We start from the raw sequence: 17165 nt of genomic DNA, 5'->3' as shown, positions 1-17165 counted from the left end.
GAACGCACGAGCGCGCCTACGTCGACTCGCCACGCGCGCCGCTTCTCTCGATCAGCCGCGAACGCAAACCGAAATGGCAAACACGAACTCGCGGTACTCGCCGATTTTTCGAAGCTGCCCCTGCGACGAAAAAACACGAATGCAAAGCGACGGCCGTGTAATTTATATCCGGGAACCGAGCCAAGAAGCTGCCGGTTATCCCTCGGATCTCGTAAATCTCGGCGGAGCTCGTGTGCGCGCGATCTGTGGAAACACCAGGCTAGTTCGTCTGGCTTGTCCACGATTACATCCGTTTCGACGGATAGGAGGATCGAGTACACGCGTCGCGATGCGACGTAATCGACGCGCTCGACAAGCAGCTCGTGAGAACGGCCCGTTTGGGTTAATGGCACTGGAGGAAACGCGCGAAGTTGAGGGTCGTTCGTTTTTTTCTCTTTCCTCTTTTTTCTCTCTGTATTTCGCGTCCTGTCGTCGGCGTTTTAACGCGTCACCGAGTTAAACGTCGAAGATGAGAGACTGTTTACGCCGTTGAATAGATTTCGAAAATGAGTGAAAAGCGATCGAGCGATGGAATTTTTCAGCGAGTCGAATAGAAAAAAGGCAGAAACGATGCCTTTCTGGCATTTTTTAATAGTAAGCCCCTTGGAAACGGCGCGAGTCGGATTCTCGGCCGAGGGAGGATGGGGCGGCCGTTTCGCAAGAAAAACGAATTCCTGGCTGTGTATAAGTCGATAGCGCGAAGGGAGGCTACGTCCTGTGGCGGAGCTTAGCCGCGTCGCTTATAGGTATATCGTAGTCTTTGATCTTTAAAAAGAATTCAATTTGCCTGGAGATTGAACCAGGGTCACTGAACCGCGTGCAAACGCCAATCGTTCTTCCCGAGTGCACAGGGGCTCCTACCGTGCCACGGATCCACCCCACCTCGGCACTGACGGGAGAGAAACCGATCGTTTTCCTTGAAAAACCGTTCCACCGAATCACCCGTGACTTGTTCCTCTCCTTCGTTTTTTATCCTGTGACCCCGTTTCTGTGTCTTAATTGAAAATGAACATTCAACTACCTTACTGGCGCGCGAGTTCCTTTACCGCTCGTTAGCGGCTCAGAAAGAACTCCGTCCGTAGATTCTAACGCGATCCGACTCGATTTGGAAATTTTGACAGGCGGCGAACGACGGACGAAGCTCGAGCGAAAACCGTGCGATCTTCTTTCAGACGGTGTCCACGCGACTGGAACGTGTGCGAGGAAACGAACGGTGGACATGGAAGAAGCTGACTCGAAATCGAAATCCGATTGGAAACGTCGCGGCCGGCTGTCGCGTAGTAGACGGCGTGGAACCCGTGCAGGCGGAAGAATCACGGTCGCGACGTAACCACGATAGCGGGCACGTAGCTCTCGAAATATTCGAAACGGAAAGACCGTAGGGAAAGAGCGGCGGACGACCTCTTGGCTGCGCTTATACGCGCATTTGCATAATATCGGAATATCCTTAATGGCGAGCTGCGCCACGCAGCCTTCGAGAAACACCGATTCTCCGGGGTGCCGTGAAACTTATCGCTTCTTAACCGACGACAACGACGACCACGCGTCGATCTTTTCCTCTCTTTTTTTATCGTAGTCGCTTCGCGAAACGAATGCGAGACGCGAGACGAGAGTTAGCTAGTAACGAAACGCGGCGGAATATCCAAGGACGGCTGAGTAGACGGATATCTATTCGGCTTTCGCCGGAATTTCGCGGGTAAATTTAACTCGGCTGTTCGCTCGTTTCTAGCCCGTCTCGTAATCGCATTAGCCCGGAGCTACGCGAACGTTTTTTCACGTGGTTCGTTGAAAAAATAGCGCCGCCGCGAATAATATCGTTCCACGGTATTTGCCGGGCGCCACGCAATCGCGAATACGCTTCCCCTCGAACGCGTTTCACCGAGAGAACAAGGCGTAGAACGCGCTACAACGAGCCAAGAACGTTTTTCCAGTCCCAGATTATCCCGATCCTTTCGAATCTCGTGCACACGCCTGATACTCCGGTGATTCTCTCGCAAAAAAGGATCGTTCGAGCCAGCTATGTAATTTCTTTCGCCTTCGATTGTTCTCCTCCGGGGAGATCAGCAAATTTCGCGAGATCCGTGCATCCATCTCCTGCGGCCAACTTCTTCTTTACGACGATATTATTAGCGAGCTGCTGGTCGCCCGCGTGAGACGGTTTCGACGAAACGAGCTGACGAGATAACGCAGTTCGCCGTCTGTTTCCGTTCATTTGAAACGTCGGACCGCTTTCCCTGTCTCCCGACTTCCAGTGTCCGACTCACCACCTTCCGCGAGCTTGGTTTTGCACGATATCGGATATACGATCCGTTTCGACGTCTCATTCTTTTCTCCTCGCGCTCGTTCAGCCCTGTAATTTACGTCCACTCGACGAATAGATCCGTAAAACTGCCCCGTCGCGAAAGACACTTAATTACCGTCTACAGGCAGCTGGTGTTATCTCGCGGATCACCGTTCCATCCCTTCGTTACCTTCTCGAACTCGATCATGGAAGTGCTCGCTCCGTAACACGCGGCCAAAAGGGATCTAAGCAGCTTCGCTTCTACTTTCTTGCTTTAACTCTTTGACCACATATTAGTCTAATGCACGGGACGCGTGTCCGATAAAATTCTAACGGAGCATCGGGGGAAAATCGATACGCGCTAACGAGCAGCGAAAAACCTTCTTCCGACTGGCGTTTGCACGCTCCTGCCTCCACTGTGACCGGTGCGACGGCGGTTGTGTACGCTAGTTCGTCGAAAAGAGCTTCCGAGTTGCCGCGAATACGGTCACGAAGGAAAATGGGGAACGGAGAGGGAGAATGGGGGTGAAAGGTACGAGAAAGTCGAGAGTGGCTCGACTCTCGAGGTTCGGCGGGGTAAAATTCGAATATTCGAAAGCACGACGGAAGAAAAGTAACGGGCGGACGAAAAGGCGCAGCGGCGCAGGGTGTCGTGCGGGCTGGCCTCCCTTCGCGACACGAGCGCGTATCGGCGACAAGGGTTGACCAGGAATAATTTCACTTTGCGGCCGCCGATAAGCCCACGGGTGCATGTTACCCTACCCACGTCGTATGATTGCGGAATCGCGTGATGCTCGAGTCGCGGTAGCGTACCATGGTGCGATGCGGCGTAACTCTAGAACGCGTAAGCTCGGCCCTTTCGCAGCCGCTGAAAGCGAGGGTCGTAAACGAGCAAGCAGTTCGCGATCAACGACGATGCTCGGGGGTCGTGGACGAGCCGGATGCCTCGCAGGCCAAATCATCGACCAACGCCAAGCAAAACCTTCCCATTCATCGAGCAACCATCTCCAGTTTTCGATTGCATCGCGCTTCACGGCATGGCCGATCTCCCGCTAGCGATAATAACGAAATGTACGTCGAAGTTTTTGCGCACCGCTGGCGACTCGTTTCGTGCGATCGTCCGAAAAGACGATGACGATGCTCTGGTTGGTTTTCCTAGGACGATCGAGGGCGAACTCGGAGCGAATGGCGAGGATTGTTCCGCCAGGAGGTCGCGTAAATACGCTTCGTATCGATAAATCTACGAGCGGGCACCCATAAATAGTCGATACGTGTAGTCTGGCTGCGATATCGCGATACACGCCGGCTCTAGGTGAGACTGTCTCGCGAAAGGGTGGCGGAGGCTGTGAGTTGGCTGCGGGCCAGCAGATATTTTCGTAGTCCTGGCCCCGCTGCTAGCTGTATGCGTCCAGAGTAACCCCGTCGCTTCCCGATCGGGCTACTTAAATCACTGGTAATGTACGTGGTTCGATAGGGCACGGTAAATTCGAGCAGCCCTAACGGTGCGACGGCCTAGAACGGAAGCCTGACGGATAACCGGTGGATGGAGAATGAATCTGCCGTCGTGCTCGCCTTCGCGGCCTCCTCCGATTATGTCTATAGTCTCTACACGTGGCGTATAGCTCGGCTGGGTATAAACTATTCCACGAAACGTTCGAAGCTACTTCGATTGAAGCCAATGACTCGCACAAAGGCGGTGGCGAATCACGTGAGAGCGCAAACGAGGCTGAAATCGGACAACGAGACCGGCTTTAGTCGCGAAAGGAACACGAGAGATACGCGCATACGAATCCAATTACGCGGGATGAAGACTTCGCGTACCCTCGGTCCAATTAACGGGAAAACTAATTTCTGCGCGGCGGTGAAATCCGCGCTCACCGAGCTTCCGCGTATTTTTTCCTCCTTTTGTCCTCGGAAAAGCCGCCGAGAACCGAGATCCCCGCTTGCCTCTATCCTTTATCTGATATGTATACATATGTATATATACATACATATATATATAATTTTTTCTCCCATCTCGGTTCCGTCGACCGGCGGCGTCCCAGTCCCGATTCAGCGCGCCGTAATACGCGCGGCCGCTCGCTCGTTCCGCTGAATTTAATTTAGCACTTACCGTATTGCGCGGGGCACAGCTAACCGTTTAACCGCCTAACGCCTTTGCCAACTTGGAGGGAGTAACGGCCTGCGAATTTTCGTGGACGCAGGCCATTTTCCATGCAGCGTAGCGGCCACGATTCTCGTGGTTGTCGCGTTGAAATACAGTGACCCTCGAACGCGTTCCTCTCGACCCGTTCCGCTCGACCAAATCGTCGCTCGGTGTGTGAGGCGGCCCGATTTTTCCAGGCAATCGCTTTTCCCTTTTCTTTTTTCCATTTGCTTTTTCATTCCTTTTTTTTTTTTTTTTGTTTTCCATTCGACGATATCGCTTTCTGACCGGCCGCGTCGATTTCACCGAGGCTTGGATTAACGGTTAACCGTGCTCGCAAAACGAAACCCTCTAAACTCGCAGGTCTGTTTGTTCAGTATTCGTTTCGTCTATGGAGAGGCTCGATGGGCTAGTCTGCTTTTTCGTCGCCCGCGAGATTATTGCGAATGAACGGAACTCGCACGGTGATTGGTTCCGGCTCATTGGTTGCAACTGTTCCACGTATCGAGTCCGAAAAAAGGAGAAAGCGATATGGAAATAGCCTCCATTATGAATCTCGTAGCTTCTCGGAGAATCGCTCACACCAACTTTCCATCGATTAAAGCGTTAATTTCAAGAAAACGCGCTCGCCGTAATCACGATCAACCTGCAAGCCGTTCTGGGTCACGTTTCCGGTCGGCTTATTCCGCATATTTTCCTCGCACCTTTTTTCCCGTGTTCACGACGCGACGTTTTGTGCCTGACGTAACCTGAAAACCAAATTACCAGAGCTCCTGTGTTCGAGACGCGTAAGAAGTCGTGAAACGAGACCCGAGCTTGTTTATCGAGGAAAATCAGCGGAAGGAAGAGTGACGCAAACGCGCCGCCGCAACTATCACTAATCTGCCTCTCCCTCCCCGAAAGCGCCATTAAACGCAAGCGATCCAAGCCTGGCTGGCTTTTAATCAGGCTAATGCGTAGCGTCGAGTTATTCCGCGGCTCGTTTCCCTTTCGCGTCCCGTCCCACGCGGATATCGAGTAGCCGGAGCACGGCGAAAATCAAATGCGGCCGCGTCTGTCAACGTCGTTCCTGCGCCAAACGAGGATCGCGAAACGAACAGAACGTATCACCGTCAACAAGGAGAAGGGAATCGAAATTCGCGAGCTGAGCCTCGTTATGATATGCATAACGAAAAGGAAGGCTGTGGCTCTCTCGATTGGGAAGGCCACAATTCAGGACGATATCGGTCGGTCGACGAACAACGAACGTCGGAAACGAAAATTTATTCGTGGAGGATCGTGACAAATATAAATCGTCGTGAAACCAAGCGTTGCATTAAAGACCAGTATGGAGCGAAGCGACGTCGTTGCAATTTCGTAGCAGTGACGCTATGCGCTTCAGAAGGATTACATTTTTAATAATACGATGCGCTCGTTTCTCACATCTGTCTATTAGGAATATAAAGTCGACCGAATTTTTTAGTTTTTTAGTTTCATCGTTCAAAATCGGAGCGACGAAAATAGCGCAATCGCTGATGAAATTCGTGATTCGTCATTTGTTAAATTCCATCCTTGTTCGACACCGGAGCGGTAAAGGTTTTGCTACTCATCGACGACCTTTAAACGAAACGAAGTAGCCATAGAAATCGCGTTATTTGGGTTACGAGGAAACCCCACGAGGTCAGAGAGGGCCGTGCAGATTCGCGAGTAAATCCGCTTTGCCTGGAACGCGAATTCCTGACGCGGCAGCATTTGCCGCGACATGCCGCGGCGTTCTTCGCACAGCTTGGGATCAGCTCGCGCTTCCTGCAAACGAGTTCGCGGAAGAAGACGCAGCTTCCCTTCCCGACCAGCTGCACGGTTTTCCCATAATACGCCGCGACGTCTTTTCGCTCGTAAACTCGGACTATATCCTCGTGGTTTGGCCGTGTCCCAACAGCCAGCTTTTCGCTTTCTCCCTGAATATCGTTTTTCTGTCCTTATTTTTCTGTCTCTTTCCTCCTTCCAAGTCTCTTCTCCTTCATCCGTGTCGTAACATTCCCAACGAAGCTCCGTCCGAGTTATTGAATTTCTATCGAGCGACTTTGCTATGCTATTCTATCTATTTGCTTTCTCTATGTAGATAGTCTGCGCGTATGCGTTGGTCGGTCGAAGCATCGCGTATTCGATTTGCAAGCTGCTCCCTTTTTACGGCGAGTCGCACGAAACTCGCGGGAAAAGAGAGTCAAACGAGGAAACCTGTTGAGCCGGATAGGCTCGCGCGGATTCGCGGTGATCAGTCGCGAGAACGGGGTAAGTTTCACGGGCGTACAAGCAAGAGTAGGCGACGTGTAGGCGAGGTTTAGGCGAACTCGCGGCAAGAATCGGCCCGAGGTCAGCGAACCGAAAAGCGAATGCGTCGAGTGACACGAAAGATCAAAGAATCTCGTCGAAGCACTCACCTACGGTTACCAGCAGCACCAGAAAGGTCCAACGGTGTCCGGATCTCTGCACGAATCTCATCCTCTCTGGAATTATGAGCAGTCGAGGGCGGCTAGTTCTTTCCCTGGTCTACGCCCACCAAAACACACGAGACACAATATTCGATATCGACACTTCTTCCGTTATTATTACAGCTGGCAGAAGCCGCTTTGCGTAAATTCCTTAATAAATGGAAATCACTCTGCGTATAGTGGAGTAACTGTGGTAATCGTCCCGTGATAAAACAGAACGCCTCCGACACCACGCACTACTATACCTTCTTCAAAAGACACGACGAAGCTTCTTCGTCGAAGAGTTCCAAGGTTATTCAGGTGTACGCGTGCTCAATGGCCGAGGACCTTGCAGTCGAGGCCTGGATCGTCCTCGATTCTCTGCTCGTCATGTCGAACAAAGGTGAGAGAAGCGCGGGAATCGCGACACGATCGGCGTAAGGTGCACGAGGCCGTGGTAACTCGCAAGGATCGAGCTTCTCGACTGGCGGGGTATGTATCCGCGGTGGAAGGACGTGCGCGCTCGCCCAGTGGCCAACTCGCGCGGCGAGAGAACGAGCGGAGCGAAGCGGAACGGAATGGAACGGAACGGAAGAACGCGGCGGAGGCTACGTTGGCACCTTGATAGTCGGCGGTTAAGTGCGACCGCGGTGCGCTCGACTCTCATGTCTCGCTCGCCGTTTCACGGCCGAGCGACAGAGAGAGACTGATCTCGCGATGCGCGCATGCCTCCGGCGAAAGTTTCCTCGAGTCGAGTCAAGCCGAGTCGAGTCGCGGGGCTGGTTCGTTTATTTCTCGCGCCATTCTTCCACCCGTACAAGTACGCGCCTCTTTTCGCTCTGACTTGATCGTCTGATCGTCGTCGTCTCACAGGAAGTGCGACGGGTCGCGCCTTTTCTTCGTCTGTAAATACGACGGACGTTGCTTCCTCCCTTCAAATGGCGGACAATTTATTCGGAAACTGTCCGCGGAGACAATCGTTCGGTTTCTCTGTGACTGGTCATCGATACATAGACACACGAAGAGTCACAGAAACACGATCGAAGTTGGCGAATAAGAGTACCAGGTGAATTGGTGGACGGGGAATGGTCTCTGGGTTTCAAATGGTCGTTAACGGCGACGGATCGGCGCGAAGCAGCAGGTATCCCGTGCAGCTGCGGGACAACGTGAATTACTGGTGCGAATTCCAATGGTGGGTGGTTCGCGGCGGCCGCTTTCGCCGCGAGTACGTCACCGACCACGGACAGATATACCCACGGTGGAAGCCGCTTCCCATTGCGTTAACGCGACGCGGTTTTACGAGCGCCGATTCTACCAGTAAATCGCGCCCCGTGCACGGGATTCTCTTTTATCTGCGAAACATATTTCTGCCGGCGGTGAGGACGAAACGAGACGAAAAACGAGAGAGGCGAAGCAAAAAGAGAGAGAAATACGCGAGAGGACACGAGACAAGAAACGAACGCGAAATGAAACGAGCTGAAATGAAACGCGCGAACGAACGAGAAAACGATCGTTAAAACGTTTAGAGACGCGGTTCCGGGGCAAAGAGATGCAGTCGAAGATGTGGAGCAAGAGGAACCGAGTATCGGTAGACCGTGGGCCGAATAGGGGACGAGGAAGGGACGAGGGTGGAACGAACGGGTCTACGAGAGAAGTTAACCAGGGAGACCGGAGAAACTCGCAGACTCCGCATCCGGCCGCTCGATGGTAGACCGTACAATTGTCTGGCATTGTGCTTGCAAATCAAGCGGCGGGCCGAATTTACATGAGATTTACGGCATTCCGTTTGCCGCAGCCCTGGCTGCCGCGTCCTCCTTCGTGTAACGTTCACGATTCCGCCTCGTACCTCGTCCAGCCTCGCGCGAACAGCTCACCTAGACGATCGTGCCCTGACCGCGACAAAAACCTCCGACGAACACGCCTTTAATAAATTCCACTTCGGTTCGTCTTTTATATCTCTGTCCTTCTCTCCTTTTCCCTATTCCCCCCTTCTTAACTGGATTCGTTTTCCCGCCAATCGACTTTGAATATTTTGCGGAATTCAAGGAAGCTCCTCCGACGGGAGAAGCTTCGGAGAAGGCAAATACGCTACGAACCAGAGGCACGTACACGCTCTAGAGAATACGCCGGCCGCGTTACACCCGAGACTTCCCGCGGGAGATTCCTGTTTCTTAATTACTTCCATTCATTAATTAAAGAGTCGACTCTTGACCGCTGCGAAAGCTCGAGCTTCCGAGTACCCGGATCGCGAAACTCACTCTCGATCGAAAGAGTGCCGATATCCTGCTAGATAAATCGCCCGAGAGCCTGGAACATCCGCCTTTCAACTCTGAACAACGCGAAAAGAGCAGTACTACTTCGATATTTGACGCCGTTACGTTCGAACCTGAGTGTTTTGTGATTTTTGCGAGTGTACCGGGTATCACTGTAATGGAATAATGGCGCCTGAGCAAGTTTGGCGAATCGTTGAAGAAATTAAGAAATCGAGAGGTGTTTTTCATGAAATTTTATCTAAACGATGAACCCGCGATATATGTAGATAAACAAATAAAATCATTATAAAACATACCGAATGAAAGGCAGGGTGAAATCGACGCATACACATAATGCTAAAGAAAGAAATAAAATCCGAACCAAACACGGTGTTTGAAATCCCAGTATCGCTTTAATAACTTTACAATCAAGCTCGTTGATCACAGTTTGCCCTTCCTCATATGGTGCCACTCTACGCGGTAGATTATTTCATGAGAAGCTCGTACCGGAGCAAAGTCGCGGTCGCGATGCAGACTCGCGCGCTCGCGATTTCAAGACTCCAGAGACTCGGTTCTCCTCCTCAGGCGCTCGTGTAGGTCTCGCAGTTAAATTAGGTGAAATAGCTCCCTAGACGTCTCTTCGTTAGACTTCTCCAGACCGTTATCCTTTCGCGTGATACGAGAACTAAACTTGCCTCTTTCCGCGAGATGCCCACAATTTTGCGACTTTCATCTCGGTTCAGCTTTTCCTAGATGACTCGTGATTCGGACTTCGTGAAGCGGAAGCCGCTCTTTCCAACGGGTTAAGGTCGAAAGCAGCACGTGTGTCACGAGAGCAGCACGAAACGATCGATATGCCGGCGCGAATTCATTAAGTATTCGCGCGGCTTTAATTACGAGAACAAAGTTTCCGCTCGATTGGAAAAGTTTTCACGGCGCCTGCATACTCGATCGCGTAGGTTCGGCGCTACTGCTGCGCTGCAAACTCGCCCCCGAGGCCAACCGTTCGGGAAAAGCGGGAGCTTTCTTTACTAGCGCAGACAACGTCACGTAAAAATTCCCAGCGACGAACCGACTCGCCCGAATGGGGCATCCCAAGTATCCAAAGTTTGAGCTTGATTTCCTCGGGAGAATTTCTATAGAGATACGGGAGCGAGAATCTTCAGGGAGTTGATCAAAGACAGCGAACCGTCGCTGATCCGACGGTGGATCTTGCGTTCGATGCAATTAGAGAACCCTCCTACATTTCTCTTCCCCAAGGAACCTATTCTCCATCGATCTTCCTCGATTTTCTCTCATTTAATAGGGCTGATAGATATTATAGCGGTATGCGACACGCAATATTCGATATTGCTTGTCGGGTAAACAGACAGTGATCTCTCCTCTAAAATCACCAAGTGAATCGAAGATTATTCGACAACGCCACGCGAAAGCGAGGTAAGCTTTTTCGAAGCATAGTCGTTTTATTGGCAAAGCTTGGGTTCATAGATTTTTTACGCGGCAAAACTCATTAAAGCCTGCCGTCGGCTGGCCGCACTTTCCTATGATCCAATTTCCAACGCTGTTCTCTCGCGCTTGTTCCGTTTTCTTTCCATCGTAGGACTGAATTGAATAAATAAATAAATCTTCAACTCGACCTGAATACAGGTGGATAATTCTTGCGCCAAAGGAAATTACTGAGAAAGAGCTGACGTTGGCGGACCGATCGGCGATATTGCTTTGGAACGAAGCCTATCTTCTCTTTTCGCAACCCGTCCAACGTTGAAACAGCTGCGCCGCAAATCGAACTTCTATCCTCGTGTAAAGGAGACCACGTCTAGGGAGATTCCCCTATGGGAGACATCCGCGTCGCTTATCGTCGCTGATGAAATCGGGTGTCGAATTTGTCGCGAGCCGGCCAACGGCTCCACTCTGGGTATCTTCCTTGCCCCAGCCTGCAGAGACACAAATCAGTCGAAGGCGAGCTACTGGGTGAGGTGATGGCGACGAAGGGAAGCGAGATAGGGGACCGACAGAGTGGTAAGGGGATCTCGTAATCCTTTTGTAAGATGGCCGAGAGAACGGTGGTTAACGTTTATCGCAATAAATAAAGCTCGGCTTCCTGCCCCGGAAGGTAGACGTGCAGTCGTTAAAGCGTGCAAAGTTTGGGAGGGGGTATCGTTAACGCTAGCGAGAAGCAAGAAGGAGGCGAGTCGTGAAAGCTCTTTGAGGTCGCGGCCGATACTATGCGCGCTGGTTAAGTGCTCGCTGCGGCACCAAGATTCGGCTCGACGGCTTAATAAGCTCCCGAAACGCCGTAGAAATTTGTTGCCCTCCGACGCGGTATACGACCCTCTGCTCAGACACCGACTAATCTGGATCCACCGCAGCCACCTTCCTACCATCGATGCCGCGGAATTCCCACGCGAGACTGCGTCGTTGCGGTTCCATCAACGATGAACCGTACCGTTGCTCTCGATCCCGACGGAGGATCTCTGTCGAAGATACTGCGGTAATACGCGATACAGGGGATACACGCGATGATATCGATGGAACGGAAGACGAGCTCCGAAGGAGAACGATCGTTCCGAGACGGTTAGGTCTTTGGGCTCGGTTAAGGTCTGCGCTCGCAGGTGGCCGCACGCGAGCCGAGGAATCGACCCAACGGTCGAGAGGCGAAGCGACGGTGACTCGACGAGCCGTGACCAAGACTTCCGTTCGCACGGCCTGTACGAGCACCTCGCAATAAAAGCGTTTCTCTCGCGTTTCAGTCGGATCGGGAAAGGGACGGGGTCGCGTGGGAGGCTACCGGACGCCTCGATTGCCAGGGCCCGATAGCGATCTTGGACCGATCTGTTGGCGGTGGCGGTGACGGTAGCAGCGCCGGAGGCGGTGAATCGAGACTGTACGTAGTACGTTGGGGGGACACCTCTGGGAATGGCAAGGAAAATCTTGACAAAACGGTGATTGCCACGGCAGAGTTGACGAGGTACGCGAACCTAGGGGACGCCGCGGGGAGAAGTCGAGTATCGGTTGAACGACGGAAGAGGCGCAGCTGCCAGTGACTCGTTTCAAGTGTCGCGTCTTCGTCCCGCCGTACAACGAACACCGACAAGAACGCACGTCTCTACTCTCCCTAGAGTATCCAGAGAGAGCTCCGAAGTACGGAGACGAAACAAGACGGAATCGGGTATCAAAGAGGTAAACCTCGTTTCGACGGTACCGTTGCCGGTAAACACGATCGAGTAAGGTAACTATGAAGCGACCGAGTGTACGCGCCGGGGATAATTATTCGTCGAATTGCGAGTTCTAATTACGGAGGTCAGGTTTAGAGTCCCGTAGAGTTTCTGTTCCTCTTAATTGGCGCCCGGAGACTTTCAGAGTCATGGGTACTGATTACTTTTAACGTACTCCTTAACGATTCTTGCAATCCATTTTCAGCTTCATCGCCGTTCCTCGAAACTAAAACGGGTGTACGTGTATTGTTTTTGTTCTACGTAATGGGTTACACCTGCTAAGTAACCCCTTTCTCTCCCCCTTCCGTAAGGTACTTGCTTTAAATTGCCATACGTCCAGCTAAAATCTCCGTGGAAGAGCAGGGCGCGGCATAAAGACGACGTCCTTTCTCTTTCCGTTCGTTCCGTTTCGTTTCGCTCGGTAGCCAGAAAGGAGGAAACCACTCTCTGTCCGGGCATTTAATCGAGCCAACGGTTTTCCAGAGTTGCACTCGTAGCCGCGTTTTCTACGACAGTAACGGTCGTCGACGAACACGTGCCAGATGACAGGTGTGTTTGCGCGACTAGGCCGTGTCCGATCGCGACACGCTATCGTTTATCTACCGGCTTATCGGCTCGACCGATGCTCCCAGTAGTCGTTCGCTCGAGGTCCGGATCGCTTCCGAATCTTGACCCTACCGATGGCGATGTCGTTCTAAACCTCCGAAAATGGGTGAGCTTTATCATGTCTTTCGAGCGACTCGATTTCTCCAAGTTGTTGGAGTCGTCGATGGAATAACGCGCGAAAACTTGACCGTGAGTTTCACGGTTTATTGAAATGCATCGGCGAAAGGGATCAGAGGCGTCGGATCTTTATCGTTTCTGCAGCGCTTCCTAACGCCGATAGGTTTTAGCGGGTGAATCGTTCTTCTTTCTCGGATTCGTTCTTTTCGCCTGGTTCTCGCAAAAAGAAGAGGGAGGTTGATCGATTTATTGGATCGCCGAAGTTCCAAGCTCTCCGCATCAGGGGTCGGATATAAATCGATTTGCTCGATTATCGTAACGGCCAGCTGACTTTAATGGTTCGCTAAACGCTTCCGCTTGTCGTCGAGGTACTTGCCGCGGTTAGCCGACCGAATAAAAACCGTTCTCGGTTCCCCAGTCGACGATCACAGCGAAGGTGTACCGTCTGCGGGACCGGAAACAGTCGGCGACGGCGGCGGCGGTGCTACGCGAAATGAGGACGCCCGTCCTTCCGTTCGTTTCGTTCACAGTGAAGAAACCTGGCTGGCAAAACGCAGCTAAGCTTCTTGCCCGATCTTCGTGACCCGCGACGCCGTCGATTCTCTCTCTTCCTCTGCGAAACCTTTGCAAGAACTTCCCAAAGCAGTCGGATCGAAAACGCGCACAGCCAGCCGGTACGTTATTTACGAGGCCTGCCATTCGTGCTTCTCTTCTTCTTGCGAACACCATGGATCGCACGTGCAACCCTGCACGGCTTCAACAAGCACCGCTGCCACTAGCGGCGATTAACGAGCGTGACCATGGCCTCACGCACCACTTCTGCGCTTTTTCCGCCTCTCCTCTTCGTCTTTCCGGAGATCCGCTGCGCGGTGAAAATTCGTCTTGCGGGCGGAGAGACGCAAGGCCAGAAGAGGTCAGCAATCGTTGGTCGAGAGTCCGGTAGTCGTTCCGCGACACTACGTGTTAAGTATACTCGACCGGTTCGCGTTCCCCTGCTCGGAAGGGCAAAGAAAAAGACGGGTCGCGGCGGAAAAAGATGGCGGCAAAACGAGTAACTTCTCGTCGAGTAGCGGGCCGCGATCTCCTCCGCTTCGAGCCATCTCGTCGTTAGATCCGACGCGCGGAGTCCGTTGAACTTCCACCACACGAGGCCAACCTCTGTCTTCCTTCTTCTTCCATCTCCTCCGTCTCTTTCCATCATCCTGACAAAAGCAAAGGCTGTGGAATCGGATCCATGGATCGTAGGAAATAGCGCAGAAACATCGGCGTCCCCTTTGAATAAATCGATTCCGTCTTCTTAATGCCCAGTCAGGATCCTTCGCTACTTGGCGACTCGAACCGTTTTTCGTGGCGGCGTCTTACACGACTTATCGCCATGACAATCGTTATTCTATCGCGGCTAGCTTTTCGAAATTAATACGTTCTTTCCGCTGTTTAAACTGGACATCGCGAGTATCACTTTTTGACCGTCTCTCGCGCAGCTTTCTCCTCCTTTGCGGTTTTACGCAACTTGGCCGACCGTGCGTTCCAAAGTCATACGCTTCCTTATTTCATCCTTGATATTTGTCGTGGAAGAGAGATGTCCTTTGCTGAAAAAGACGAAGGGTTTCGAATGTAATTCGTACAAACGAAGTATTCCGATCAAAACGATAACCTACATTTCCTACCTCTCGTTTCTTCGATAGAAAAATGACACGAACTCCGTTCGCAAAGCTGAGTGGGTAAGCGAGACGCTTGTTAGAAATTATCTCCGCGTAAAAATTTGCTGGCGGACTTTTTGCTCGCCGGTATTCTTCGACGACGTTCGAAGGAAGAAGCCCGAAGATACCCAGAATAGCACTTAACGAAAGCGTCCTCAATACATCGATTTTCGATTCGAAACGAACTTTATACTTTCTTCGGTCTCGAACTAACAGGATCGTGCTATCTTTTCCGGATCTCGTCGACTATTCTCTCTCTCTCTCTCTCTCTCTCTCTCTCTCTCTCTCTCTCTCTCAGACACCTCGTTTCGAAAGATTTTGCCCGAAGATCGTTGGAGATCTTTTTTCGATGCTTCCTTTTCCGGCGACGAGGAATAATTTTTTCGTGAGCTGCGAAAGATCGATTACGAGGAATTCATTTGCGTACGGTCGCTCGCAGCTAACGCAGCATCACGAGGCTGTTCCAGCCTCTTCTTCGTACTCGGCACGACTTTGTTCGCGAGCCAACCGCGGAATTTTTATTCGCCGTTTAGTTTTAATCAAAACCCGAGGCGGACGTCGCGATCCGCCGCCGGCACTCTTCAACGGTCTTTTTTCATTTTGCGACGCGTACGACGGGAACGCGAAAGGACGTCCGGTGAAATGAGAACAGGAAAACGAGAGACGCGAACGCCGCTCTGTCCGAGGTAATTGGAAAAGTACCGGGGAAAATAAAAAATTCAGTATTCTCTGCGTGTAAGGCGAATGGACGAGTCGACCGGAAGACCGCGGGGTTTCTAATCTTTCGTCGGAGGTTCCCGCATCGCGTGACTTTCCGCGCCGTCACGGACCTGCACCACGAACAAATGTGTTCGTCCACGGGCAAGATGTTCGACAGATTTTGCGAGTTTCCACTTTAGCCAACGCGGTAACATTTGGAAGACATTCGAGTGCTGTCGGTTCCATGGTCATTTGTCTTCGAAGGAGACAAAAGTAAACGTAAAATTCGTCCTTAACGAATGAAGGACAGAAAATTATGTTCAACTCTTATTGTTAGAAGAAATAGAAAACGAATGTTAGTCACGAGTGTCGGTTGGCAAAGAGGCTCCCTTTACCTTAATGCCAAAGGTCGTAACCATAAATTTGTTTTCAATTTTTTATGGCCTCGTGGCACATTCGCCCCCTTAATTCCCCGGTCATTTCCATCAATTTATCGAGAAAGGCGTAATGAGTACCTAGAAAGGTACAAGTTACACACGCGGCTTACTGCGCAACTGCACGTAACGCTCGCCTCGAGTTTTTCTAACTGCTGTACGGCACTAACTAGAACCTAGGCAGCTAATCAACTCGTATATCAATATTCGATAACGATAGGTGTTACTTCCTACTCGGCTTAATATTCCGGTGGCGCTCTAATTTGCTGTCGAAACGCACACGATATCCACGTGTACGACAATGTGTAGGATCGCGTCGAGCAGCTGCTTTCGAATTTCCATGGTACCGCGTACGTATACCGCGTAGATATCATCACCACGAAGAAAGGACAAACTATTCGTTCTGGCGTGCAAAGTGTCTTTGGTGTTTCCTACGGCGGTGGAAGCGGCGGCGAATCCGTTTCCGCTCGAACGATCGCTCGAATATTAATCGCATCGGTGACTCGAAGGAGACTCCCTGTTTCGGTCGTCTCGGCCGTTTCTCCGTTTCCCCTCGGCCCCGTCTCCTTCCGGACTCTCTCCTAAATTCTCTTCTGTTCCGCGACTGGTTTCCAAAGCCGCTCCGTCCGGAGCAGGGACGCGAGAGCGTCGGGGAGGACGTCGCTTAGCGTTTCTCGCGCGCGTTACCGGAGTTAGTTTCAGCCGGCTGAACCACGCTCGTTAGCATGTCATTTTTATTCATCGAGCCTCGAGAGGACCTGTAAGACAGCCAAATCGATAGCTGGATCCGTGAACCGCGTCTCGTAGGCGCGACCGCGCGCCTGCGTTCTTGTCCGTCTACCTTCACGCTACCTGCACCCACCTGGTTACCTGCCCTGTCCACGAAGGACCGATGGAAAGAAAAGTCGGTAGATGAGAAAGCCGGAAAATCACGAAAGTTTCGGTAAAGCCGGCTGAAAGAGACGGGATCCGTCGCGAGCGAATGTTCCGAAATCCGTTTCGATCGGATGAGACCTTCTTTACTTCCAGGAATTCTTGACGCCGCGTCGACTTCTTCACTGCGAATCGTCGCGTAATAACCGCGAGATGATCGATCGAACACGGGTCGTTGGTTATCGCTCGAAAAACTTTTACCACAACGTTTCGCCCTTCTATTTCTGGTCCTTCCTATTTCTTCTATTGGCTCTGCATTCTCTTGCTCGAAATTTTCCAACATCGAGATTCCA

At 51.8% G+C, this 17165-nt stretch overlaps 2 protein-coding genes across 3 annotated transcripts in view; one reads left to right on the top strand and one right to left on the bottom strand.

Moving 5' to 3' along the window:
* LOC122566890 (hemicentin-2) overlaps positions 1-12390 on the bottom strand; it is a 37041-nt gene extending 24651 nt beyond the window's left edge. Inside the window, exons 1-2 of one of the 2 annotated variants that reach the window (XM_043724806.1) lie at positions 7183-12390; positions 6887-7087 (exon numbers count right to left, since the gene is read on the bottom strand). In XM_043724806.1, coding sequence (XP_043580741.1) covers positions 6887-6947 — 61 coding nt within the window. In that variant the 5' untranslated portion in view covers positions 6948-7087; positions 7183-12390. The remainder of the gene's footprint in view (positions 1-6886; positions 7088-7182) is intronic. The other variant, XM_043724807.1, reaches the window with a different exon arrangement.
* LOC122566914 overlaps positions 1-17165 on the top strand; it is a 74170-nt gene that overhangs the window by 29040 nt on the left and 27965 nt on the right. The window lies entirely within an intron of this gene.

The sequence above is a fragment of the Bombus pyrosoma genome, linkage group LG4 (assembly GCF_014825855.1).
Source record: "Bombus pyrosoma isolate SC7728 linkage group LG4, ASM1482585v1, whole genome shotgun sequence".
NCBI lineage: Eukaryota > Metazoa > Arthropoda > Insecta > Hymenoptera > Apidae > Bombus > Bombus pyrosoma.
The sequence above is the reverse complement of the archived record's forward strand: the minus strand, read 5'-3'. Positions and strand labels throughout refer to the sequence as shown.